Raw genomic sequence first — 26640 nt, 5'->3', positions numbered from 1 at the left:
CGCGTGTCTACCGTGTGTTACGTGTTTTCATGTGTGTTTTCGGTAACTTACAGTGATGGAGAAATGAGCTGCGTGTCATCTGAACGTTTTAGATCCCATCAGTTTTCCATCGGAGCCGCTCCCGTCAGTTTTGTGTTCTGCGCTCGATTCAAATGCTCCGCTCTCCACCCAAATTTAAAAGCTGCTGTTGGTTGATGAAGATTTGACGAAAGAACTCGCGGCTCGATTGGACTCTTGTCATGTCAGAAAGTGATAAGACTTTCAGTTTTATGGACGTCGCCATCTTTGATTTTACTTTGGTCACTGTCACTATGGTTACTGGTAAGGAATACGGGCTTGACTCCCATTGCACGTTCATACAGACAGTATTCTAAACACAACTCTAAGCTGCTGTGTGAACGGGACATTTCGAGACTCACACCTGTAAAGAAAATGCGGTTGTCAATCCCAAAAACTGACAGTGTGAACATAGCCTATTGCAACTCGCTTTACTGCGGTATTAATAAGTCTCCTTATTAATAATAAGACTCCTGACCCAGACACGAAAATATGAACATATCACTCCCATCCTTGTTTTGTTGAATTGGATACCTGTAAAATACAAAATTGAGTTCAAAATTCTGGTCATGGTATTGAAGTCTATTAATAACCGCACTCCACCTCATCTTGCAGATCTCCTCGTAAGACATGTTCCCTCTAGATCACTTATGGTGCTTTTCCACTGCGTGGTACGACTCGGCTCGGCACGGCTCAGTACCGTACGACACGGCACGGATCGGTTTGCGTTTCCACTGCAGTTCAGTACTGCTTTAGAGTGGGTGGGATTATTCACATGTCGTTATAGTTGCGCCGCCTCTATTGCCGCGACTCCTGAAAAACTTTTTCATTCCGCTTCGCCCCATCAAGCTCTTGCTGGATCCGCTCCTCTGCTATCAACGAGAGGAACGTCTGTACTTCCTCAACAGAAACAGCTACTTTTTGGTTGTTAAAAAAGGTGCGCTTGTTCAAAACAGTTGCGTTCGATCCTTCGCTGGCTGTGCTGATTTAAATCTAGCGGTTCTAGAGTACCCCAGAACGTAATCAACTTAATCAGTGTTGTTTATGTTCAGAAGACAGCGCGCGCATGCTGAATGCAAACAACGCTGATTACGTTCTGGGGCACTCTCCAAAATGGCGGAAGACGGTAACTCGGGGAGAAGAATTGTTGAATAAATTATGTTATTATTGTTTTCTTTGCGCACAAAAAGTATTCTCGTAGCTTCGTAAAGTTACTGTTGAACCACTGATGTCACATGGACTATTTTACCGTTTCTGGACCTGAGAACATTGCAGTTGCATTGCTGTCTACGGAGGGTCAGAGAGCTCTCAGATTTGATAAAAAATATCTTAATTTGTGTTCCGAAAATGAACGAAGGTCTTACGGGTAATGCGAGTAATTAACGACAGAACTTTCAGTTTTGGGTGAACTAACCCTTTAAAATCACAGTATTTAACATAATGTTTAATCCCAGTATGGAATGAAATTGTGCACCTTAACACACAGCTATGGCCACTCCCTCTACATCTATATTGGTACACAAATTAAAATAATTTGTTGGAAATGGTTTAGTGGAAAGAAACTTCAATTAAAAGCCCGTTTGAGTGTGCTCACGCAGTATGCTTTGATTGTGATCTTCTTTACTTGACGATTTCATCGCCTACTACATCAGACCTCAGATATCTTTTGCCCATTTTTTTTTTTCAGCTCTGGACAGTGAGTGCGTCCAGGTTTGGTGAAGTGAATTGTGTGTCAGTTCGCTTGAGCTCAGATAATGCAGCGAGTGTTGCTGCGAAAAGCTTTTGGATGTCTGCACATGTACACACATGCTTGGAACATGTCTGCGTGTCTGGGCTGGTCGCTATTGTTCTCTCTCTTGGTTTTTCTCGCCCTCCTCCTCCTCCTCCAATCATAACCACTCTCTGTCCCTTGTTCTTGTGCGGTTTTCTTTTTTTTCTCAATCCCTCCCTCCTTCTCTTTTTATTCTACCTCGGCTCATCTCTTGCACTTGCTGTCTCGCTCGTCTCTGCTGCAGAATGGAGCCGTCCAGAGTGGTCATGCGGCGTCTATTGCAGAGAAAGAGAGCGGCGGCCAGGAACTTGTGCCACCTCATCCTCCTCTTGCAGCGTGTCTGAATAGATATTGCCACAGTTCATTTCCACAGTGTTTTCATCCTCGTTTTGAAAAGGCAGAGCGTGTGTGCGTGCCGTATTGTCTGTGGAGGTTTTGTTGTGTATGTGTTTGTTATTTAGTGAGTGTTTCACTGAGCTCAGATTTCATGCTTTATTTCAGGCTCTGCCAGAATGGGGTGACTATTTTGGGTCTGAATGGCTCCTGCTTTAGAGTCATTCTTCATGTCTCTTTTCATACATTCCTACATCTCTTCCCTTCCTTTATGCTTCATTCATCTGTTTGTAAAGATGTATTACATTCATATGCACAGTTTACATACTGTCACTGTCTGATGTGTGTTACCATTGTGACTGTATGCACCCTATTTTCAATGAAAGCATGACTGGGCAGATATATGTGGTACTTGTCTCCCTCACAAAAAAGTTCCAGTTAACAGCATTCATGCAAATAATAATAATAATAATGTGTTATTATTTTTATTATGTCAAATATTTTATCAGATGCAAGTAAAACTGAAGTAGGTCAAAAATGACTGCATAATAATAATAATAATAATACATGTTGTAAAATTACAAAATAACCTGTTATGAAATATGATATAGGAAACTTCAATTGAATTCAAACTGAAGTAGACAAAAAAGTAAAGTCCACTCCAACTCCAGGTACACTATGAATGCAACGTGAACTGGTTCGTTAAATGTGTAATTGGCTAAAATACGGCAATGCTATGTAATGTAATCATGTAATGGATGATCATAATAATAATAATAATAATGTTATTATTATTATTATTTTCTTAATAGTAATAAATATTAAAATACATGCTATTAATAATAGTAATAATAATAATAATGGTATTATTGTTATTATAATTATTATTATTATTTTCTTAATAGTAATAAAAATATTAAAATACACGTTATTGTTATTGTTATTATTACTACTATTACTACTACTACTAATAATAATAAGTATAATTAAATAATATGTGTTCTCACACAAAAAAGTATAGTATGAATGTAAAGTGAACTGACATTTTTTTGTACATGTTTGGGTCTTTTTAAAGCGTGTGAACATGAAAGAGCATTTAAAGTGATTGCACATGAAAAGAGCACTGACCAACCTATTTTACTTCTTTAATGTGACACATTTCCCAGTATAACTGAGTATTCAATGAGAGAAAATGTGTATTGTATGATGTCTGGTGTCCTTTGACAGTCAGTGCATGGCTTATGTCTTGTGTTTCCTTCACTGTAATTGGCAGTTTGTTTTAAAACACCTTCAGTTTTATATATAATGCCAAATGGAGTTGTTATGAGGTATAGAAAATAAGTTAATAACATCTTTAATCTTAATGCATGATTGAAGTGTGATTTGTTAAATGGCTTGATAGCCCTTTTATTGCACATGGAGGACTGGTAGTCGCAGGTGCCGCTGACGTAATTATAAGTCTGTTTCTTTTCAATAATGTATTTCTCCCTTTAACTCGGTGTGATAGTTTTGAACGGCCCATTGAATTTGACTGCTGATATATGTATGAAGAAGGTGTTGGGGTGGACTGTGTGTTGTGTGTATGTGGCGACAGGAGGCAGCCCCATCAATAATGCAGGTTCTCTCTGTGTGGGGTCAAGGCATGATGGGATATTAAGACGTTACCCTACTGGTCGTCAGGGAAACAGGCCGAGGAGGCAGCAGCAATTGGGGAGGGTGGTTGTGGTTTTGTAGCCTATATCTGTAGAATTTGCAGTCAGTAATTCTCTATATTTTTCATCTCTTTAATTTTCATTAATAAATTATTCTTTCCCTTCCAGCCAGTGTATTAATATATCCATAAAACACATACGTTTGTGTTTACAAAAAGCCATTGAATTCACTGGTGCTGCATTTTATAACTGTAATTTTACAACTGAGTGGCAAACAAAGATTGTGTTTACAGTAATCCACTTATTAGTTACGACGGGGCGATGTACTGAATGTTTAAATCATTGTGAATAATGCAGTGCATTTAATATGCTCCTGTCTCGTGACAGTTTAATATCACATCTGATTTGAAACTAAGTTGCGGAAATGGTGGTAGAGTTGGGAAGTTCAGTTCAAATGCATATTTATATGTGAATTAAATGCTAGCATTTATTCAGCATGTAAGTAATCCTAGGTAGCTGACAGCAAAATTTGCTAAATCAATTGGATTTTATAGAGTTATTAAGTATAAAAACTTCAACAGAGTTATAGAATAAGGCTCCTTTAACATAATTTTCTGAAATAAAGTTAGAGAAAATAAGTTTTTAAGTGAGCGAGAGAGAGAGAGAGAGAGAGATAATGGGTGGTGGTGAAAGATAAAGGCTTTCCAGAGGCTTTTTCCAGGAAGAGGAAGTGGTGATGCAGAACTTGGTGTGTGTGGGAAGGCACAAACAGGATGCCTGCTTTTGCTGCTTCCTGATTCGGAAATATTCTCGATAACTTTCCCATTAAAATAGCCATTATTCTCAGAAAGACTGGAAGTGGATCTTCGCTTGGAGATGCTCATCTGGTGCATTCTGTAAGAAGTCTTTGCAATAGCTCGGCAATAATGAGCGGTGCTTTTGTGTGTTTTTATCAGATGTTCAGTGTTCATTGTTCACCTTTTGAACTTCTGAAAGAAGTGGAATTGCATCACTGTAGAATGGAGTTGTAATGACCTTAAAACCCACCTGCTATCTTGACTGTTAGATTGGAAACATTAGAGCAACATACAGGCTGAAGTTTCACTCTTGCTTGTATCCTTGATTCTACCGTGGGCTCCACATCTCCTGCTTAATTAAAGGCGTATGTGAAGTGCTCATCCTTGGACTGAAGTTTTCTCACTCTTGCTCTTTTCCTCTCTCAGTATTTTGCTTTCACTCATTGCGTTCATCTCCTCACATTCGCATTCACGCTCACCCTGGCTCTTTTATGCTCTCTTGAGCAGAATGTTGATGTGGCGTCTGGTTTTGTTGCAGCCAGGTGCACTCAGAGTATTGATGAGGGTAGAACTGTACACTTTGAATGGAGTATTAAAGGAACAGTTGAAATGAGAATTTCTCTCATTTACTTTCTCATTCCTGCCAAAAAAACCCTGCTAAACTAGCCCAAGTTGGTTTACTGGTCCTAATGGGCATTTAACTGAAGAAATGTGGCCCAAAAAGACATCTTAAACCAGCAAACAGACCAATTTGGGCCAGAAAACTAGCTTAGGACTGTTTTTTTTTTTTTTCAGTACGAATGTCATTCCAAGCCAGCATGACCTGTAAATGACCTCTACATTTAATATAATAAAAACAAATAGGGACTGGGGCAGTTGAGCTTCAAAATTAAATAAAAACGCCATAAAAGTATCACAAAAAAGCTCCACGTGACTCATTCACTATAGGGCTGCACGATTAATCGAATGCGATTGTCATGCGCATTTTGTTAAAAAAGCCGGTTCTGTAATCAGCAGTAAATCATCATCACGTGCTTTCAGATGGAGCAGAATTGACTACACATAGCCGTAGTTCACTGACAAGTTACGCAAAAAAATCGCAGACAATTTTATTGCGCGATTCTGAAATCGAAGAAATCGTTCGCGATAATGACAGCTGTTTGCATAGCTTCTCAGTGAACTACGGCTCTGTGAAGTAAATGCTGCTCCATCTGAAAGCATGTGAAAATACCACATTTAATAACATATTTTTACTCCAAACTCACTTCATAACGTCAGTCGAGCGTTTGAAATAAATCCTTCTGAGATGATGTGGCTTCTTACACAGAATAAGGCACGCAACATATTTCATAGTATTTAAGCAGTGATAAAGGCATTGCATTATAAATATACTTTATTTTAATGAAAATTATAATAATAAGAAAGATAAACCGTATATTGCCGTAGTCGTGTGTTTATTAGTCACGTTGAATCAATGAAAGCAGTTGAATCTTCTGTTTATTCAGCTGCAGCGATAGGCATTTCCTGGGTTTCTTCTGCAAGGCGTATTTGGAGTTTCAGCACGAGAGCGCCCTCTGGCCTTTGGATGGAGATTTACTGCTGATCACAGAACCGTGCTTCACTGAAAGATACGCATGACAATCGCAGCTTCTGTCGAATCGCGATCTCGATTCCATTTCGATTTATCGTGCAGCCCTAATTCACTATATTCAAATTTTCTGAAGTCCAGTGATTATTTATTTGAGGAGCATCCAAATGTCAAATCTCATTTGCGTACACGCATATTCAATTATAAAATGAATATTTCAGTCCTGGATGTGGATTGGTCAGCTTAGTGTATATTGTGAATGCAGCGCAGAAGCACAACCCCTTATCGTTGCTTAAATATGGCACGTCGTTGCATCACAGTTAAAGGGGTCATATGATGCGATTGGATAGCTGGCCAATCACAGCACACCTCGCTTTTTCAGACCGATGAGCTTTGTAAAAATCGACGCGTTTCAAAAAGGCGGGGCATAGAGGAGAAACAATAATGTACAGTATGTGGAAAATAATGTGTTTTTTGAACCTTAAACCGCATAAACACATTTAATTACACCAAATACACAAAATAATGTTCTTTTTAGCAGCATCATATGACCCCTTTAAATTTTGGTCTCTCTTCCATATAAAGCAATTAAATGTCTTTAAAAGATTAGAATATGCAAGCCATTGGCCACTTTTGTGATAGACTCCAAAAATGACTGAATATGACAGCCCTAATATACATTTAAAATATCTTTATGTTCCATGAAGGAAAAACATTTGGAATGACAAAAAGGTAAATGTATGAAGACAGAATTTTCAATTTTGGGTGAACTGTCTCTTTAAAGATGTGACTTTAGATCTGAATGGTGCCTTGACCTTAACAGTCATGAATGGCTGTATGCCTATTGCCTATCATTTATTTAATTCCACTGCGGAGTTCAAGGAGATAGAAAGGGTGAAAGAGATGTAAAAGTAGAGAAGATGCAGTCGGGTCTGCAGCATTTTTCAGGTGTGTTATAGGTTTGTGATAGACAGCTGTACGTGTCAGCACAGGCAGTGCAGTATGGGCACAGTTGTGTAATGTCTCTCAGTCGGACTCAGGAATGATGAGCTCATACATAAAGTTTTTAGGTGACCGAGAGCAAACTGTGTGTGTTTTCCTTAAAGGAATAGTTCACCCCTAAAAATAGAAATTGTCATCATTTACCCTTATGTTGTTCCAACCCTGTATGACTTTCATTCATCTTTGGAACAAAAATGAATGTATTCTTAACATATTTGTCCATCCATTTAAAGTCTATGAAACATTTTCATGCTTCAGATAGTACATAAAGACATCCAAAAGTAATCCATAAGACTCTGATATGGTAAATGGAAGCTCAAATGTGTTTGCCTGACATGTGAGGACAAACCTCACTGGCTCTTGTGGTGTCACGCAAGCTTGTTTGTGCTTCTCTTTACCTTATTTGATGCGCTATGTGCATTGATCAGTGTTTATGCTAATTAAATCCTAAATGAAACAAAGTTTGTTATAAGCAATTGTATCAATTGAGAACAGCTCAATACATATAGATTACTTTTACGATGTCTTCATGAACTTTGAAATGTGAGAATGTTGCTTACACATGCTTTAAATGGTTGGACACAAATGATAAAAGAATATTAAAAGTAAATAATGGTACAAAATATTTTTTTTAAAACAAACATGTTTTGAAGAGGAAGAATAGTCTAGCATGTGGCATGTGGGTGAGTAAATTACAGAATTTTCATATTTCGGTGAACTATCCCTCTAAACGAGAGGAAAAGGCTGTTTGCTTGTGTGTGTTCAGCGAGGGAAGAGGAAAGGACTGCAAGCCGATGGTCTGTGCTCCGAGATTTCCGCTGAACTCTGGGAGGGGTCAGGCACGGGGCAAGGTCAGGGCTCTAAACAAACACACTTGCTTACATGCACGCATACAGCAGAGGGTCTATGACCAGAGTGACAGAGACTCATAACAGCAGCAGAAGCCAGAGAGAATGAAAAGAATGGAGACGGAAAGACAGCCATGTGTGCATTTATATACAGCGACTCTCTAATGGCGCTTTTCCACTGCATGGTACGGCACGGTAGGATCCAGTGAGAGCTTGATGGGGCGACGCGGAATGAAAAAGTTTTTTAGGAGTCGCGGCAGTAGAGGCGGCGCAACTATAATGACATGTGAATAATCCCGCCCACTCTAAAGCAATACTAAACTGCAGGGGAAACACAAACCGAGCCGAACCGAGCCGTGCCGTACCGTACTGAGCCGTACCGAGCTGAGTCGTACCACACAGTGGAAAAGCGCCATAATAGTATCTGGACGCTGAAGCCACAGTTAAAAATCTATTCTGTTCAATGCCGTCAATTGATAAAAATATTAAACCAAATGCAAACAGAACTAACTTGACATTTCTGAGTCATTTTTGTTATTACTTCAGGTGATTTCTAGTGAATGTATGAAGTAATTTCCTGTCAAGTTCACATTAATGCCCTAGCAGAGTAACCACAGATGTAGTTTAAAGCATTAACTAGATATATTTCACAAAAAGGTGCAGTCACCGTAGGCTTTGAGTAATAAATAATAAATACACCACAAATAAAAATGCATTCAAAATGCTAAAATCTATACTCAACCAAAGTTGAACATTGAACTCAACCAGTGCTGTGGGTTTGGGGCGGGACAGATATGCAAAAATTTGAGGAAAATGGTCATCGTTCTTGCACTCCAGTGGTGATTCAATTTTGATTAACATATAATTCTCATTAAATTTGATTCGATTCCCAGTTCATTAATTTGTCCAGTAACTCATTTTGAAATATTCAGTCAAAGAACCAGCTCGTAAGAGTCAATAATTACAGGAATTGGACTACACTGGTCGGCTGTTTGTTTTTGTTTTTATTCATTAAAAAGAACCGACTTCTAAGAGTTATTCCTTTCAAGAATCAGAATATGCTGATCTGGGGTGCGTTTCCCAAAAGCATCGTTAGCCAACTATGGTCGCAAGTTCCGTCATTACCAACATAATTCAACGATTCGGTGTTTACCGAAACCATAGTTCAAACGAACATTCGCCAACAGCGTCGCAAACTTACGTGGTTGGAACTACAGCTCTCGACCTGTGGTTAGAAGCATAGTTTCTTGTTAGCAAGGGATATGGGCTTAAATAAATATGCTATTGGGCACAATAAGCAAGCTACCATGCAGTGCAATCTATATATTCCATTCTATCTAAATATAAATGCATTTTAATCTATGTATGTTAGCGCGTCCTCTAAAAGCGTATGTGCACAAATACCTAAGGAAACCCCAGAGTATGACGTAAGAGTAGGGGTGTGCGATATATATCGTCTGCGATAATATCGTAATTGTTGTTTTAACGATGTGTGATTTGACATTATCGAGTATTTTTATTAAAAACATTAGGAGTCAGCTGTCTTCGGCAGTCCTTAAGGTACCAGTACAATAACACACTCCGCAAAATATCGTCTAATTATCGTCATTGATAAAATCCCAGAAAATATCGAGATATTATTTTTTGTCAATATCGCACACCCCTACGTAAGAGGGAACCCGCAATGAATCAAACATCAAATAAAGCAAAATGGCAGGGAACAAAAAAATAGTAAATTATAGTCATCAGGTGCCATGTTCAATACAGCAGCATCTTAGAGATGTCTAATCGTTTAAATAGCAGAAGTTATTCCTCCACCACATGCGTGTGACGTCATTAACAATGGCCCTATGTTGTTGAACTAATGTGGTTCAAACGACGGAGATGCGACCGTGCTCGGGGAAACAGTCGTAACTAGCTAGTTCGTTTCAACAACAATGCATCGTACTATGCTGGTTAATCAGCGAGTTACGTCGTTGTATGGGAAATGCACCCCTGGCTGTTTTTTTATTTTATTTTTTTATTCACTCACTAGCAAGAACTGGCTCATGAGAGTCATTCACTTTAAGAACCGGACAGCGCTGGTCGAGCAATTTGTATTTTGATTCACTAATAAGAGCCAGCTCATAAGATTCATTCATTTTAAGAATTGGCTTGTGTGTGATATTGAAGTCAATATTGGGACTATTCAAAATAAGCTATTTTAAAATCAATATTTTTATCCAGCCCTACCAGTGGCACAGAAATCATACTTCACCTTTCAAATAAATGCCAAATGGTTTGATATTTTGTATCTAATGCAATGACATTCATACATTTTAAGTGTGGCTTAAGTGCGATTAATATTTTGGGCCACACTATGTCTTTGCATACATAACTTGGAAGGAAGACCGACATATCAGAAAGGCCAGTTCTAATAACAAAAAAGGACATGATCACAGGGAGGCAGAGAAGTGAGAAGTATCACCAAAGAGGAGGAAGTGTTGTCGTTAGTGAAGTGGGCGGAGCAATGACGGTAAAAGTAGGAAGAAATGGTGTGATTGTGTGTCATAATGAGACGTGTGGAGGAAGGACATTATATCACTATGTTTCTGACATACATTTTGAAGGGAATGTTTTGTGACCAGATTGTCTTTAATTCTGTATTAGAGTAATTCAGATTCATTAGTCTGCTTTTTAATTAGATCATTTATACATTTCATTTATATGTTGTGCAGCGTACGGCTTCGTGGATTGAGATAATTGACCCAGTCCCTGCTACAGAAATACACACACACACACACAAACACACTGAGGGTTAATCCATTTCCCCTGGAGCCCCGTTTCACTCCATCATAATCAGTGTCTCTTCTCAGACACACTGTCACACAAACACACACACGCGTGCGCAGCACCGCTGCTGAGGCCTGGAACATTCCACGCATTCAGCTGTATGTGGGAACACTTAAAAAATAAGCTGTAGACACGTACACACACTTGCAGTTTTATACTAAAACAGTTTGAAAAGATATGAAGCCTTCAAGTGCATTGTCTAGAAGTGCCAAAGTCAGCTCATTATTTGTTTGTAGTGTACTTGTGGTGGAATAGAAGTGCTTGTTTTCTTTTAGAGATCATAATATGCCTTTGGTTGTGTGTTTTCTGCCCCTAATCTAAACTTTGCATGTTTCTTAGCTGCTGATATGTTTTAAACATGAGCGGAGTGGGTGAGAACTCACTTGAGCCGTTGTGCTCGGACCGAAAGCGCAAACTCTCCACATGTGACACACCAGGACAAGGGTGAGACATTTTAGGGTGCGATAACAAACAGCGTTTTAGGTCTTTTAATGTTCTTCCTTCCTAAAATTGTGTGCGTGTTTTTAATCTACAGATGTGATAAGCGCAGGAGGGAACAGGAGAGCAAGTATATCGAGGAGCTGGCCGAACTGATTTCGGCCAACCTTAGTGACATCGACAGCTTCAATGTCAAACCAGACAAATGTGCCATCCTTAAAGAGACAGTGCGCCAGATACGACAGATCAAAGAGCAAGGTACACATCTGCTCGAACTGCTCTTTTACATATCAGTCTGAGAAAATATTTACTAAACCCACAGTGTGGGGAAACAGATGAATTTCCTCGGTTTTATAAAAACGCTGCCACCTGGTGGCAGGTGGAATATTGTGATACTGCAAATATTCACTAGAGTGAACATTTGTAATTTTGTAATGCCTTTGCTAGTTTTAGCTAATAGAAAATGTAGTTTTAGACATTAAAAAATCTCTTTTTTTAGTGCAGTGCAAATATGACTACATCTGTGGATGTAAATGAATGCGAATGAGTGGATTATCCAGCGGCAAAACTTAGCAAATCTAATTTGACTAAAATCAGTAAATCATTTTCCATAAAGAAAAATGTAACTTAATTATCAGAGTTGAGGTATATTTTCTACAATTATACTCCTGTGTTACATAATTATATATTGCATTCAGAACTGTAGTCTGCACAAGTTTGTTGCGCGAGACAGGCCTATGCATGCCTTTTTTCATTTGGACTATAACCCGGAGTTCACACGGTGAAACGATGAATAGGCATTGTTGTTCATTCTTCCTTATTTGACATTCCATTGGTTAATAGTGTCTTACGGGAATGAAACCTACAAATCTACATATCAAAATAAGCAGACCCATTTTTCTGCTGTTCCCTTGCTATAATATGGTGAGACAAATATGCATTAACACTACCTTTCAAAAATTGTATTGCACAAAAAAAAACCTCTTTACAGCTGTTTATTTTTCTAAAATGTTTCTAATATGTGGTCTGTATTCACACGCTTCACAGGTAAAAGCTCATGTGGCGATGATGATGTCCAGAAGGCGGATGTGTCCTCTACCGGTCAAGGGGTCATCGACAAGGACCATCTGGGCCCTCTGTTGCTGCAGGTAAGATTAGAGACCTAGGTCAATGGTCACCAGAAGCTCATTTGCTCACTTCTCATTCTAGCATTCTTCCCGATTATGATTTAAAGTGTTTTATATTCTCTCTCTCTCTGTCAGGCTCTGGATGGGTTTTTGTTTGTGGTGAGTCGTGAAGGCAGCATTGTGTTTGTGTCAGATAATGTGACTCAGTACCTGCAGTATAAACAGGAGGAGCTGATCAGCACCAGCATCTACAACATACTGCATGAGGAAGACCGAGACGAACTGCATAAACACCTGCCCAAAAACAATGGTATATATGTCAGTGTATATCTTTTAAGTAAATGTTGCTCTTTATCTGTTCACTAAAACATAAGCAGATAGATATGACTAAGTTCATGAGCATCTTGCATTTTGTATGTATTTGAAGGTCCCAACAGTGTGTCATGGGGCGGTGATGCCTCCCGTCAGAAGAGTCACACATTTAACTGTCGCATGCTGGTGAAGTTTGGCCGTGGCGGTCCTGGAGGTGAAGAAGGCACCGGTGGGCCTCGCTATGAGACCATGCAATGTTTCGCTCTCACACAGCCTAAAGCAATGATGGAGGAAGGGGAAGGTCTGTAGTAAATTTAGATTTTATAATTTCAGTACTTTTATACAGATTGAAGTCGATATACGTTGTTTTATAGTGCCGCTTGTGAATTAGCATTAAAGTATTAAGGGTGTTTTTCTTCTTTCTGTCTGTCAGATCTGCAGTCTTGTATGATTTGTGTAGCACGGAGAGTGACGGCAGTGGAAAGGACAGAACGATTCAGTACTAGACACGAACTGTCAGGTAAAATTGATTACAGTGCAATTTTAACTTTTTAAATTTTAAATTTTAAGTGTTAATCTCATCAATGAAACTGATTTTTCTCTCTGAAGACAAGACGAAAATTCATCATGACAATAATTGAACAATATTAATTAAAATGACTTGAATTCTAAATATTAACGACAACATTTTATACAACATGTACAATATGTAATGAATCATACTATATATATATATATATATATATATATATATTAGTGCTGTCAAACGATTAATAGCGATTAATCGCATCCAAAATAAACGTTTGTTTACAAAATATATGTGTGTACTGTGTATATTTTTATGTATATATAAATACACACACATACAGCATATATTTTGAAAATAAAATGTTTATATATTAAATATATTTGTCTAATATAAATTATATAAGTGTATTTATATATATATATATATATATATATATATATATATACACACATAAATAAATATACACAGTACACACACATATATTATGTAAACAAAAACGTTTATTTTGGATGCGATTAATCGTTTGACAGCACTAATATAAATATACATTATTTAGCAGAAATGTTGAATTTATTTAATTAGTAAATATTGAAAATGTTTAAATAGAAGACAAAACTTTGAAACCGATTGAGGAAAAAAATGATTTAAATTAATCATTATATAATGATTATATATAATATAATCAAATTATATATGAGTTCGGTGTTGTACCACATCTGAGTGTGTATGTTTGACCCCAGGTAAACTGATCGAGATCGAGCAGCAGAGCCTGTTGCACACCACCATGCGTCCTGGCTGGGAGGATTTAGTGCGCAGGTGTATGCAGATGTTCCTGCATCGCAGTGAGGGTCAACCCTGGTCCTACAAGAGACACTATCATGAAGGTATGTGGTAATACACCTGCATGGATCTTTTCAGTATTTCTCAGCTTTAATCTTTACTTTAATTAATTGTGTAAATTAAGTAAATTACTTAATGTACTTGACAAATGATGTTGAAAGACAAAATAGAAGTGTGAATTCTGTAAGTTGTTAATATGGCAGAAATAAAAACAGGCTGCTTTTGCATGCGGTGTGAAATGGGTTTGACAGATTGAATACATGTTTTATTAATGTTGTTTGTATTCTTCTTCTTTTCAGCATATGTTCATGGTAGAGCAGAGACTCCACCCTATCGGTTCTCTTTGTCAGATGGCACTCCAGTAACAGCACAAACGCGAAGTGAGCTCTGCCGAAACCCTGTCACCAATGACCCGCTCACTTTCCTCTCTACTCATCTTCTGCAGAGGTTTGTTCCTCTCCAAGTCAACAGTTATACACTACTCTGATTTTACATGAAAAGGCCTCTGTGTTCTCCTCGCCTTCACTTATATTTCAATCACTTTCACACAGGGAGCAAAATGGATACCGACCCAATCAGGGTGGTGTAATGCGATCAGTTATGGGCAATGCCAATCCGAATGCCCAGATGGGCATGGGCAATACCAGAGGCTATGGCATGAACGAGCAAGGTCACATGGGACCCAGAGGAGCTATGTACGGCCCAGGCAACAGGATGAATCAAATGAACCCGATGCACCAGATGAATTCAATGAATCAGATGAATTGCATGAATCAGATGAACTCCATGAATCAGATGGGCCATCCCGGCATGAATCAGCACCAGCAGGGTCAATTTCACGGTGGTGGCTATGGAATGGGCATGACAAGTCCCTCCCAAGGAAGCCCTGGTATGAACCCTGCTCAGCAGAATCTCATGGGGTCACCACGGATACGAGGGAGTCCTAAAATGGGTGCAAGTCCTTTCTCACCTGGAGGTAAGTGTCCTGTTTTTGCATTTAGGATTAGATGGATGTAAGATTAGGCCTGTGGAATCTAACAGAATTCCATAGACCGCTCCATTCAGTTCCACAGAATCAAACATGTCACTTCCAAAGTTCTAAACATCCCAGGCACCTTGTGCTTTTGTTTATTAAAGGGATAGCTCACCCAAAAATGAAAATTCTGTCATTAATTACTCACCTACATGTCGATCCAAACCCGTAAGATCTTCATTCATTTATGGAACACAAATTAAGATATTTTTGATGAATTCCGAGAGCACTCTGACCCTCCCATAGACAGCAAGGATCCTAACACGATCAAGGTCCAGAAACGTAGTAAAGACATCGTTAAAATAATCCATGTGACATCAGTGGTTCAACCGTAATTTTACGAAGCTATGAGAATACTTTTTGTGCGACTTTATTCAACAATTTGTCTCCTCTGCATCATCCTGGCGCCATTTTGGAGAGTATCACATATGTAATCAACGTATGCAACGTATGTATGCGGATATGTTGTTTACGTTCAAATCAAAGCGTAAACAATGTATCCGCGTACATGCGTTGCATATGTTGTTTACGTATGTGATACTCTCAGAGAGAGTAGAGAGCTCTCTGAATTCATCAAAAATACCTTAATCTGTGTTCCGAAGATGAACGAAGGTCTTACGGGTGAGTAATTAATGACAGAATTTAATTTTTTGGGTGAACTATCCCTTTAAATATTTTATCTAATTATATAATTCTCTTACCTGATCATAAATAGGGATTTGTCAAAGTTGTTAAGCAGTTGTCCAACTTTTACTGAAAATGTGCGATTTCCGATTCATTAGCCAATATACTTAAGAACATTTACATTTAATCATTTGGCAGATGCTTTTATCCAAAGCAACTTACATTTGAGGAATACGTCAAGAGATTTACCATAAGATGGCAATAAACACACAAAGAAGTACCCGTTATACAAGGTTTCAGTCATTGTTAAAAATAGTAAAAGCTAGGACAGGAAGGGAGTAAATGGCAAAACTAGAAGAATGCAGTAAATGGCAAAACTATTGCGCAACAAACCAATGTGTTTATAATTACAATATTGATTGAAATAATATGATAAATAGTAGTTTGCAAGATCAGGCCACATAGTTAAAATAACTGGTAGTAAATGACACTGGGTGCTCTTACATTAATAATAAGGTGGCTATTTTAATTTGGTTGCATTTAAATCAAATCTGCAGATCTTTCCTTTCAACCATTAAAGAAAATGTGCAAAGATTCTAATGGCCTAATGAAATATACTAGTTGTGCTGTCTCTATTAGTGCTTAATTTGAGAATAAGCTCAAAATTTAGCTATATTTTCTTGATTTCACAGGCATGCACTCTCCCATGGGTCCTGTGGGAATGGGCGGCAGTGGTGGATCTTCTGGTCCATCAGGTGGCAACACTTTCACCAATAGTTCTTTGAATGCTCTCCAGGCCATCAGTGAAGGCGTTGGCTCTTCTCTACCTTCAGCTCTCAACTCACCTGCCCACAAATCCGACAGCTCTCCCAGCATCAACTCGACCCAGTCAAGCCAGCAAGGCCAGACCGGCAACAGCAAACCCAGCTCTGGGGATTCCAAGAGCCCGTCAAGTGCTCACAGCACAGGGTTAGAGCAGCAACAGGCTTCTTCATCGGAGACCACGGATAAACCGGACAGTCAGTCCAGCAAGGATGCTTCCACTGCGGCCGAAGCCAACCGGAGAGTCCCTGATGGAAAGGGCCATAAGAAGTTACTTCAGTTGCTCACATCCCCAACTGAAGAGATTGGGTCTGGTGGACCTGTCCCAGGTTGTGCCTCCACTCCAATGGGTCCTGACTCAAAGGAGGCAGGAAGTGGCATGATGAGTCCTTCATCGACGGGAGTGTCCTCCTCATCTGGTTCATTATCGGGGAATAACGTAAATCAGCAAGGCTCGGGAGGAGTGTCGTCCACGGCTTGTCACGGTGGCTACCACAGTTCTCACACCTTACAGGAGAAACACAAGATACTCCACAAACTTCTTCAAAATGGAAACACTCCCGACGAGGTGGCTCGCATTACAGCCGAGGCCACTGGTAAGTCCTCTCTTGGTTCAGAGCCCCCAGGTGCTGAGGGGAGGAATCTAGATCTCAAGCAGGAACAGCACAGCCCGAAAGAAGGAAAAAAACCACAAGCCCTCCTTCACTACCTCCTCAATAAGGACGACTCCAAAGAGCCCAATGCAGCAGAGGTCAAGTCAAAGCTGGAGGAGCTGGAAGGGAGAGGGGTCACTGGAGGGCAGGGGTCAGGGGTCACAACCTCAAATTCTAACAGCCAGGAGGGCAAAGTCAAGATCGAACCTCCCGATGAGGTATTTATGGTTAATTCATACTGCTTAAGTACTTCTCATGTTGGGTTCATATTTCTATACTTCTCAAGATCACATCAGTCTTATATTTTGGGATTAATCTAATAATAAATATAAATACATATTTTTAACTAAATAAATAAATGTAATATATAATACTACTAATTTTTAAAATAAATTAATACTTTCATTCAGCAAGGATGCATTAAACTGAACAAGTCACAGTAAAGACTTGTATAAGGTTACAAAAGTTTTCTATTTCAAATAAACTTTCATCAAAGAATCTAAAAGAAAGAATCCAAAGTAAGTTCCATTTAAAGGAATGCATTATATTTTGAAGTATATTAAAATAGAAAACAATCATTTTAAATTGTAATAATATGTTTGTTGAATTGTAATATTTGTAAATATATCTGTTTTTTGGTCATATTGCAATACATATTGCATTAAAAATACTTTTCAACATGATATTATAATTTATTATATTTTAAAAAGCCTTAAGTCATTGCTTAAAAATCTCAGCTGTAGTTTTATAAACAACTTGAGACTGTCTTTGCACATTTTGAAAAATACTGGCAGTTATTAAATTGTTCTGTTGATATGCAGAACTCTCATGCAAATTTGCAATTACTTATTTATCATTCTAAGACCAATCCTTTGTTTTATTTTTCCAGCTGGATAATTTGGAGAGTATTCTCGGAGGGCTGAGGAATTCTGGTTCTGGAATGTTTGCTGATTCTGGAACTGGAGGAACGGAAGGGGGCAATAAGCAGGGCAATGGACCTAACAGCACCGCACATGGTGAGTAACAACACCTTAAGGGCCTCAAAAGTCAGGAAGGGGATGTTGAAAATTGAATGTAAAGATTAATAGAAAATATATTGGGCATATATTATGCAGGTAACTGCTGATGACCATGAGGATGACCAACAAAACCTGCCCTGTGTTTTTATTCTTAATGCAATTTGTATGAATTGCTGTGTATTTCAGACCGGGAGGGTGTTTGTATGGGCTCTGGTCAACGTGTGCCCTTCCAGAGGGCTGTGTCTGTCGATGGTAAACCCTTGAGCGGTCCGGGCATGACTGGTAGGAGGAGAGCCCCTTCCTCTCTTGTCAAACAGGAGCATACTGACACCCAGATAGGCATGGGTGAGTGTCTCATATATTCAGCTTTAATTTTATGTAGCTACAACTCTACATGCATTCATTCTTTAGCTGAATTTTAACATTCCCAACATGCTTTTCCCAGGAGGTCCAAACAGGCCAATGGGAATGCCCAATCGTCCCCCCATGGCAAGTGCAGGAGATTGGGGAATGTCCAGTTCCGGCAGCCCTGTCGGACACCCTGGCATGGGTCGCACAGGCATCGACCACAATCCCAAGAGCATGATGGGAGGACCCATCGTTAACCGATCAAACAGCGTTCCTGCAACCAGATCTATGTTGCAGCAGCAGTTGATGGATATGGGTAAGTTCTGTTAACTCAATACCAGCAGTGTGGGCCTATTACGACAGATAAAACATCCAATTAAATCTTTCAAACTGCATGATGTTGTTTTTGCAGGGCCTTATGATGTAGGAATGGGTATAAATTCGTTCAGTGGGCAGGCACCTCCACCACAGTCCCCTTCGTGGCCAGACAGTGGGATGAGAATGGAGGGAGCACAGAATGCAAACAGGTAACATAAGTGAGGCATTTAGTCATTTACATTTAGTCATTTAGCAGACGCTTTTATCCAAAGCGACTTACAAATGAGGACAATGGAAGTAATCAAAATCAACAAAAGAGCTCAGTTAGCTTAACGCAGTACACGTAGCAAGGTTGTTTTTTAATTATATAATAAATAAAAAGAAAACAGATACAATAGAAAAAGAATAGGGCAAGCTAGTGTTAGAGGCCTTTTTTGCTTTTGTTAATTGTATAATAAATAAAAAGAAAAGAAATAGATACAATACAAAAAAATAGAGAAGCTAGTGTTAGTTTTTTTTTTTTTTTTTTAAACAAGCATTTAGTAAATGAATATATATAATTTTTTTAATATTCAGATGTAATCCCCTTTGTAATCGTTAACATTTTCATAAGCAGCTGTAATTTAATTACACATTTTTTTTTCTCAGTGACTGTAACAGACTACAGTTACATTTATTTTGTAATTAAATTACGTAACAGCATTACAGCACTGGTGGGAAGTCACTGTCTTGAGTCATTGAGTCGTTCATTAAACTCATTTGTTCAAACAACTGATTCATTCATGAACGATAAAAACAGCAAGTGGCTGTTTTTATAATTTGACAATTAAAACAATTTATTACTGTAGATGATTCATAGACTTAAATTAACTTTGTTTTTTAACCATATTTTGATCAAATTATCTATTATAATCATATTTTTCCCTTTTTTAACAAACTTTTACTTGATTTATTCTTAAAACCAAAAAAAGTACCTAATTAAAACAAGTGTGTTCATCTGAGGATTAAGGTTAAATAAATTAATCTTGTTTTAAGGATGTTTTGATGGTTTTACACACGTCAATAACATCCTTTTTGTCTGCTTTTTATACATCAGGCTGCCATTTAATAACTCTCTGGATGACCTACTGGTCCCTCCGTCTACCACTGAGGGTCAGAGTGATGAGCGAGCTCTGCTGGACCAGCTGGACTCTCTACTCAACAACACTGACGTTATCGCTCTGGAGGAGATCGACCGTGCCCTTGGCATACCAGATCTCATCAACCAGGTACCCAGCCAGTCTGCTTCATGGAAGAGATGCGTTCAGTTTATAAATCACAACCCTCAGTGCTGTGGTGTTGAATATGTTAGAGCTGCTGCCCAGTCACATTCACTGAAAACCACCGTCTTGGTCTATTCTCTCTTCAGGGTCATAGTTCAGACCAGCCCCCTCCGACAGACCCCTTCTCTGGTCATGGTCCGGGACCTGACTCCTCTATGGGTATGGACCCCAAGGGCATGTATGGGCAGGGCTACCCGGGCCCCCCTTCCATGGGAATGCAGGGTGGATATGGCCGTGGTCCTGGACCTGGTCCCATGCCAGGGCAGTCTGGACCAGGGTTTAACCCCATGATGAGTCAGATGAACCAGCAGGGTGGCTTCCCCGGAATGGGCAGTATGGGCGGTATGCACCCTCGTGCTAATATGACAAGGCCACGGATGGGGAATCCGACCAGATACCAGCTGCAGCAGAGACTGCAGGGACAGCAGGCAAGCAGCTGCGCGCCAATAACACTCAACTTATAATTTCTGTAAAAGACACAAATATGAGTGGTCAATGTAGAAGTGTAATCGAATAACCTGATATTGCAGCTGATGCACATTTTAGAAATTATAGTGTCCCAGAATATATTTAGCTATATTATTTTGAGTAATGTAGGGCTGTGACTACTAATTAATAACAGTTAATAGTGAAAATGATAAAAAATAGTGAATATTATAAGCATTATAAAATTATAAGGCAGTATTGATTAGATACTAGGTCTTGTTGCTGAAATTTTTTTTTGGATGTGTATTTAAAAAAATTAACTTAAATTTAAATGTTTTTAATGTGAGCTTTCTTTTGTAGCTTAACCATATAATGGAAGATTATTGATGATAAAAATATCTTTAAAAAATATATATTTGTTATTTTTGCATTTTTGAGGACTGCAGCTGAACAGTGAATATTTCAAACATTTCACAATATTTAGTAATAAATATTTGCCTTCCAAAGTTTAGTTCCAAAATATTATTTTTAATTTTAAATACCAAACTGGTAATGTTTGCTTGTAATTTTTCACTTTACAAATTTGGCTCCACAGTTTCAGTGGTATAAATTTAAATGCAATTTCAAACACATTTAGGAATTGCAGAAAAAGTGGTGTTTTTATTAAGAGCAGTGCTTTTTTTTTTAAAAGGCATTTGACATTAATATACTTCCAGAACAGAACATCCAAAACAGTGATTAAACGTTGCTGTTGCTGGGTTTAGATATCTGCTGATTCAATGATATATGTTGTTAAACATACATTTTAGGTTCTAAATTAACAATAGATTCAACACAAATAATTTATTAAATCACTTTATTATTTGGATAAAGGAAAACTTTAGCATTTAGCATGTCTCATAACATTTGATTGTTCCTTTGCTACAGTTTTTGAACCAGAGCAGGCAGGGCATGGGGATGAGGCCAGATAACAACCCTGCAGGAAACCCTGGCATGAGACCTAGCATGCAGTCAGGCATGGGCGGCCAGGTACCTTTTTTTAATCTTTTGATGATATCTGAAGCCTTATACGTGTTCATTTTCTCTCTCTAATATCATCCCTCCTTTATCTTTCAGCCTGGTTTCCTGAATGCACAGATGATGGCCCAGCGCAGCAGAGAAATGATGAATCTTCAAACAGAGGTATAAATAGATCATTTTCAAAATATGCATTTGTGTGTCTGTCAGTGATGTGGAATTGCATATATGATACTTAACCCCCATTGACAATGTAACTGAAGTATAAGATTTTATGTAAGACTGATCATAACCAGTGTCTTATGTAAAATGTTTAACCATTGTTTTCTCCCTTTCTACAGATGAGAAGACAGAGGATGATGATGATGATGCAACAGCAGCAACAGCAGCAGGTTGCAGCCGGAGGCTTCAGTCCCCCTCCTAATGTCACAGCTCCCACAGGAATGGACAACCCTATGGGAGGGCCACCAATGACCCAGCCCGGCCAGCAGCCCTTTAACTATGGAGGCAGCTATGGTAGGCTAGTTATTGGGATCTTGTAGTTTGAAAAATGTACTATAAAATAACAAGTAATGACACATGGTGGATAAAATAATTGGAATAGAATAGCAATTTGCTTGGGTATATTGATTGCTGATTAACACGCTATGCACTTTCTTGTTGCTTTCTTTTTATAAATGTCTCTGGGTTGTGATTCCAGGTATAGGCCAGCAGGGGGATCCTTCATTTGTGGCAACAGGCAGCAGCCCCCCTAATAATATGATGTCTGGCCGTATGGGTGGCCCTCAGAATCCCATGATGCAACAGCACCCTCAGAGCAATCCCATGTACCAGTCTGCAGAGATGAAAGGCTGGGGACAGGGGCCTATGCCCATGAATAAGTAAGTCATAAAACCTTCTATAGCACCGTGGAAATGTCAGTGAATTTTTGCCTTCAGGTCTTGAAAAATAGTTACAATTACAAAAATCATGAAATTACGATTACAATTAGTCATGAAAATGTTATGGAAATTACTGTAGTTAAAAAAGCACATAAAATATACAAACAAATGTATAAGTAAAGAATATTCAGTGGTACAAAGTATATTTAATATTCTTTAAAAGAATATTTAATATTAATTTTTGTTTTATTACTGTACACTATTGTATATAAATAAGATTTTCAAATTATGGTCAGATATAAAATAAAATTTAACCAGCTAGAAAACAGTCAAAAGCTGTGTTTTTATTGTTATATCTGAAATAAAAATATATTAAAGCTAAATTTACATCTAAAAGATAATAATTAAAGATATAAACATCAAAGGTAATTCAAAATAAAAATAATATCAATAGTAAACTAATATTTTAAAAGGAAAAAATTAATACTACAAATAGACTTGTGTGGAACACTGTCAAGTAGTAAGTAAAATCAACCTGTCAGTCACAATAGTCCTTAGTACATGGCCTTTAATAGAGTTCATCTTTATATTGGGTGTATTTAATTTAATTTTATTATTATCCTGTTTTATCTGTTTCCTAGTTCATACTCGCAGCAGCAGCAATATCCCCAGCAGGGGGCGCCGGGACAGTATGGGGCAATGATGATGAACGGCTCCATGCAAGGAGGTGTAAATGGCAACGGTGCAGGACAGATGCCCCCAATGCAGGGCCAGATGGGCATGAACACCATGGGTATGGGACGCATGCCAATGGGACCCGATCAGGTACAGATTGCATTGATTTAGTTACATTAGGCCATCTAAGATGTAGATGAGCTTGTTTCTTCATCAACACTAATTACTGAAATTTAGCATTACATCACTTGCTCACCAATGGATCCTCTGCAGTGAATGGGTGCCGTCAGAATGAGAGTTCAAACTGCTGATAAAAACATTACAATAATCCACATGACTCCAGTCCATCAGTTAACATATTGTGAAGGGAAACGCTGCATGTTTGTAATAAACAAATCCATCGAGACATTTTTACAAAAAAAAAAGAGAGTCCTCTAGCCATAATATTGCTTTCTCCAGTAAAAAAAAACTTGAATCTGAATCAAGAGAGAAATGTGCACAGACCAAACACTGTTTACAAGCAAAAACAGTCTAACACTGTTCTAAACAAATATGTGGGTGGATTTTGATATGAGAGGACAACAGGGGTTGGACTTTTTTTTTTATCGGAGGAAGGGTTATTATACAGACTGGTATTTTGGCCAGAAGTGACCGTTTAAAGATAAAATGCAGATTTGGATTTGTTTCTTACAAATACACAGCTTTTTCACTTTACAAGACCTTAATTGATGGACTGGAGTACTGTGGATTACTTGTGGATTATTGTGATATTTTTATTGAACTCTCATTCTGACGGCACCCATTCACTGCAGAGGGTCCATTGGTGAGCAAGTCATGTAATGCTAAATCTTGCTAATCGATTTTGATGAAGAAACATGGCCAGAGGTCTTCTTTAACTGCACTAAAAGATGCAATATGTTACTTTTACTTATCTGCGCACGTATAATATGCGTTTTACAGAAGTACTGCTGAGGAGATGAGCCATCTCTGTCAAAGCTGGATTCGAACTCGGGACTCACACATCAGTCCAGTGAGGAAATGTCAACACGAAGCTATAAAATCCACCTAGTAGGGGATAAATCACTGGAAATCTCCAGTGAAAACTTGACTGAGAGAGAGAAAGACATGGAACGGGAGAGAGAGAGAGACTCAAGCCTTCTCTGTGGGCTTCTTTCTGAATATGCCCAGTAGCGAGTGCAGCAGGCTCTCTCCTGTCCCATGTGGCTGTACTGCAGTACACAACATAACCACCAGGGGGATCAGAGTAGGAATGGCTGTGGTACAACTCGACAGTGTGGGGGAGCACTTTATTTTAAGGCTAGTACGGAAAAGGATAGTTGCAATATATTTCTTGCTTTTCTAGCCTTATAGAACAATTATGTGCATATTGTCCATTTTGAATTTGTTTCGGACAAGCCTCGTTTTAAAGAAAACCGTGGGAATTGTAAACACCAGAACTTCATCACTTGCGCATATCAAAGCAATAATCCTCCTCTCAATGCCACCGGCTCAAAGCGGTGTGTCAACAAAAAGCAAATGGTACTGCAGTATTAGACAGGATTTTTTTTCTTTTTTTGTGTGTGAATAAGATTAGAATTGTAAATACTGTCTGCTACATATGTATCATACATGCTTTTACTACATACTTTTTTTGCACAGCGTTTGGGCCCGGTTAGGTCCATCTTATCTATATTTTAGGTCAGTACTGCTCTGGGTTTTACATCTATTTTAACTTTTGTCAAAGGGAGAAAATATTTTATTTTTATCCTTTCCAGCACAGCCTCTTTTTCTTTCTTTTTTTTTCTTTTTTCTTTTTCCAACAGTGACTGCTATTATGTTTGGATGGCACTATTTCTAACATCACTAACATGTTATGCAGTGACGGTTTCATAATTTTATTTTCATTTCCATTTGTACTCCTGACCGAAAAAAAAAAAATGGTGCAAGTTTTCCGATGATACGCAAAGATTATGTTTGTTGTTGCTTTTTGAGCTAGCTCTTAATAAGGAAAATTACTCACTTTTCTCACTGTATCATACTGTTGGTTCTTCAGAAATCTACCTTTAAGAAACATGCACAATCCAAAGATGTTTTTTTTTCAGTCTTTTTTTCCTGTTTTCTCAAGTTTGATTACAGAAATGTATCCATTTACATGTTTTCGCGCAAATGCGCGGAGTAAAAGGTACATATCATATGAACATATTACTACATATTATGATTTTGTACTATATACTGTATACATACAAAACCAAGTATACCTGTTTATTTTTGAGGCCAGTTAATATTTTAGCAGTATTGTCTGTGCTTTTGGAGGGTTTCTCTATCATGCGGTTTATTCGCTCTTCAGTTTAAGTTTTGTTAGATTTTGATGATTATGAATTATCTACAGAACTGCCAAGACTTATAACTTGTAACTACACACCTCGTTTTAAAACTTTTCTTAAACCACTTTTAAGAGCCTCTTGGATGTAGTAGTCCAGTCTTTACCATCAGTGACTTCAAATAGTGCTGATTCCCAGATGTGGGAATGAAATACAGTTGGGAAACTAATAATACATCAGTCTTTTCAGGAAAGCAACACTATCATTTGTGTTAATTTCGCTAGGTTACTGTTGATTGTGACAGAGTATATTTTGAAATGATTATTCCGGGAAATTGAGGTTACTGTGGAGTGTTTTCAGAACTGGTTGACTGAGGGGTGTGAACGGAAGATAAGCTCACATTTTACAGGATGTAAATTACAATACACTTAATTATTTTGCTTGATGTTGATATTGTTGTAAATAAAAGTTCTATTTAAACGTGACATGTATTCCATATAGTTTCTCTCTCTCTCTCTCTCTCTCTCTGTGTGTGTGTCGTAGGCCTGTCGCAATAATCAATATATCGACTTATAGCGTAATATATGTACATGACTGCAATAATTTTTGGTGACGCAATATATCACCCGTTATATTTACTTAAACATTTATGTCACCATGTTTTGTACATTCCACTTGCGCCTGTGTCTTTTGCAGCTTCTTGTAAATAACAAGGTGTAGTCATGAGGTGCTAGTTCAAATTTAAAAAATGCTTCTGCAAAAAAAGTTTCATCTGCAGATATGGTCTTGTTTAGGGATCTGTGCCTTTGTGCATACGGACATCTGACTGCTAAGTAGGGATTGTGTTTTCAGCAATAGTGTGAACCCTTAATTTACAGAGAAAAGAAGGTCGGGAAAATCTCCATACAAGTTCTTTGTGCATTTTTATTTTTTTCTACTTGTTACTTTGCACTTTTTGTTAGAAAATATTTATTTACTATTTATTCAGGTTTTTAAAAGGTATCTAATATTTTGATACTTAATTTCCATGATCTAAATATTCTTAAAAATGTAAA

General features: G+C 38.2%; 1 protein-coding gene across 1 annotated transcript in view; it reads left to right on the top strand.

The window, feature by feature from the left end:
* The window catches only part of LOC107656038 (nuclear receptor coactivator 3-like), a 42292-nt gene extending 16222 nt beyond the window's left edge, over positions 1–26070 (top strand). Inside the window, exons 2-23 of the mRNA XM_016443693.1 lie at positions 11220–11324; positions 11416–11576; positions 12366–12466; positions 12581–12755; positions 12873–13058; positions 13191–13277; positions 14027–14170; positions 14426–14573; positions 14678–15102; positions 16476–17476; positions 18148–18274; positions 18464–18622; positions 18723–18941; positions 19038–19152; positions 20040–20211; positions 20352–20693; positions 21619–21720; positions 21808–21873; positions 22050–22224; positions 22409–22589; positions 23231–23414; positions 24225–26070. Coding sequence (XP_016299179.1) covers positions 11239–11324; positions 11416–11576; positions 12366–12466; positions 12581–12755; positions 12873–13058; positions 13191–13277; positions 14027–14170; positions 14426–14573; positions 14678–15102; positions 16476–17476; positions 18148–18274; positions 18464–18622; positions 18723–18941; positions 19038–19152; positions 20040–20211; positions 20352–20693; positions 21619–21720; positions 21808–21873; positions 22050–22224; positions 22409–22589; positions 23231–23414; positions 24225–24236 — 4368 coding nt within the window. The 5' untranslated portion in view covers positions 11220–11238 and the 3' untranslated portion in view covers positions 24237–26070. The remainder of the gene's footprint in view (positions 1–11219; positions 11325–11415; positions 11577–12365; positions 12467–12580; positions 12756–12872; positions 13059–13190; positions 13278–14026; positions 14171–14425; positions 14574–14677; positions 15103–16475; positions 17477–18147; positions 18275–18463; positions 18623–18722; positions 18942–19037; positions 19153–20039; positions 20212–20351; positions 20694–21618; positions 21721–21807; positions 21874–22049; positions 22225–22408; positions 22590–23230; positions 23415–24224) is intronic.
* The last annotated feature ends 570 nt before the right edge of the window (positions 26071–26640 follow it).

The sequence above is a fragment of the Sinocyclocheilus anshuiensis genome, unplaced genomic scaffold (genome assembly GCF_001515605.1).
Source record: "Sinocyclocheilus anshuiensis isolate Anshui unplaced genomic scaffold, SAMN03320099.WGS_v1.1 scaffold51, whole genome shotgun sequence".
In the NCBI taxonomy this organism is placed as follows: domain Eukaryota; kingdom Metazoa; phylum Chordata; class Actinopteri; order Cypriniformes; family Cyprinidae; genus Sinocyclocheilus; species Sinocyclocheilus anshuiensis.
The sequence above is the reverse complement of the archived record's forward strand: the minus strand, read 5'-3'. Positions and strand labels throughout refer to the sequence as shown.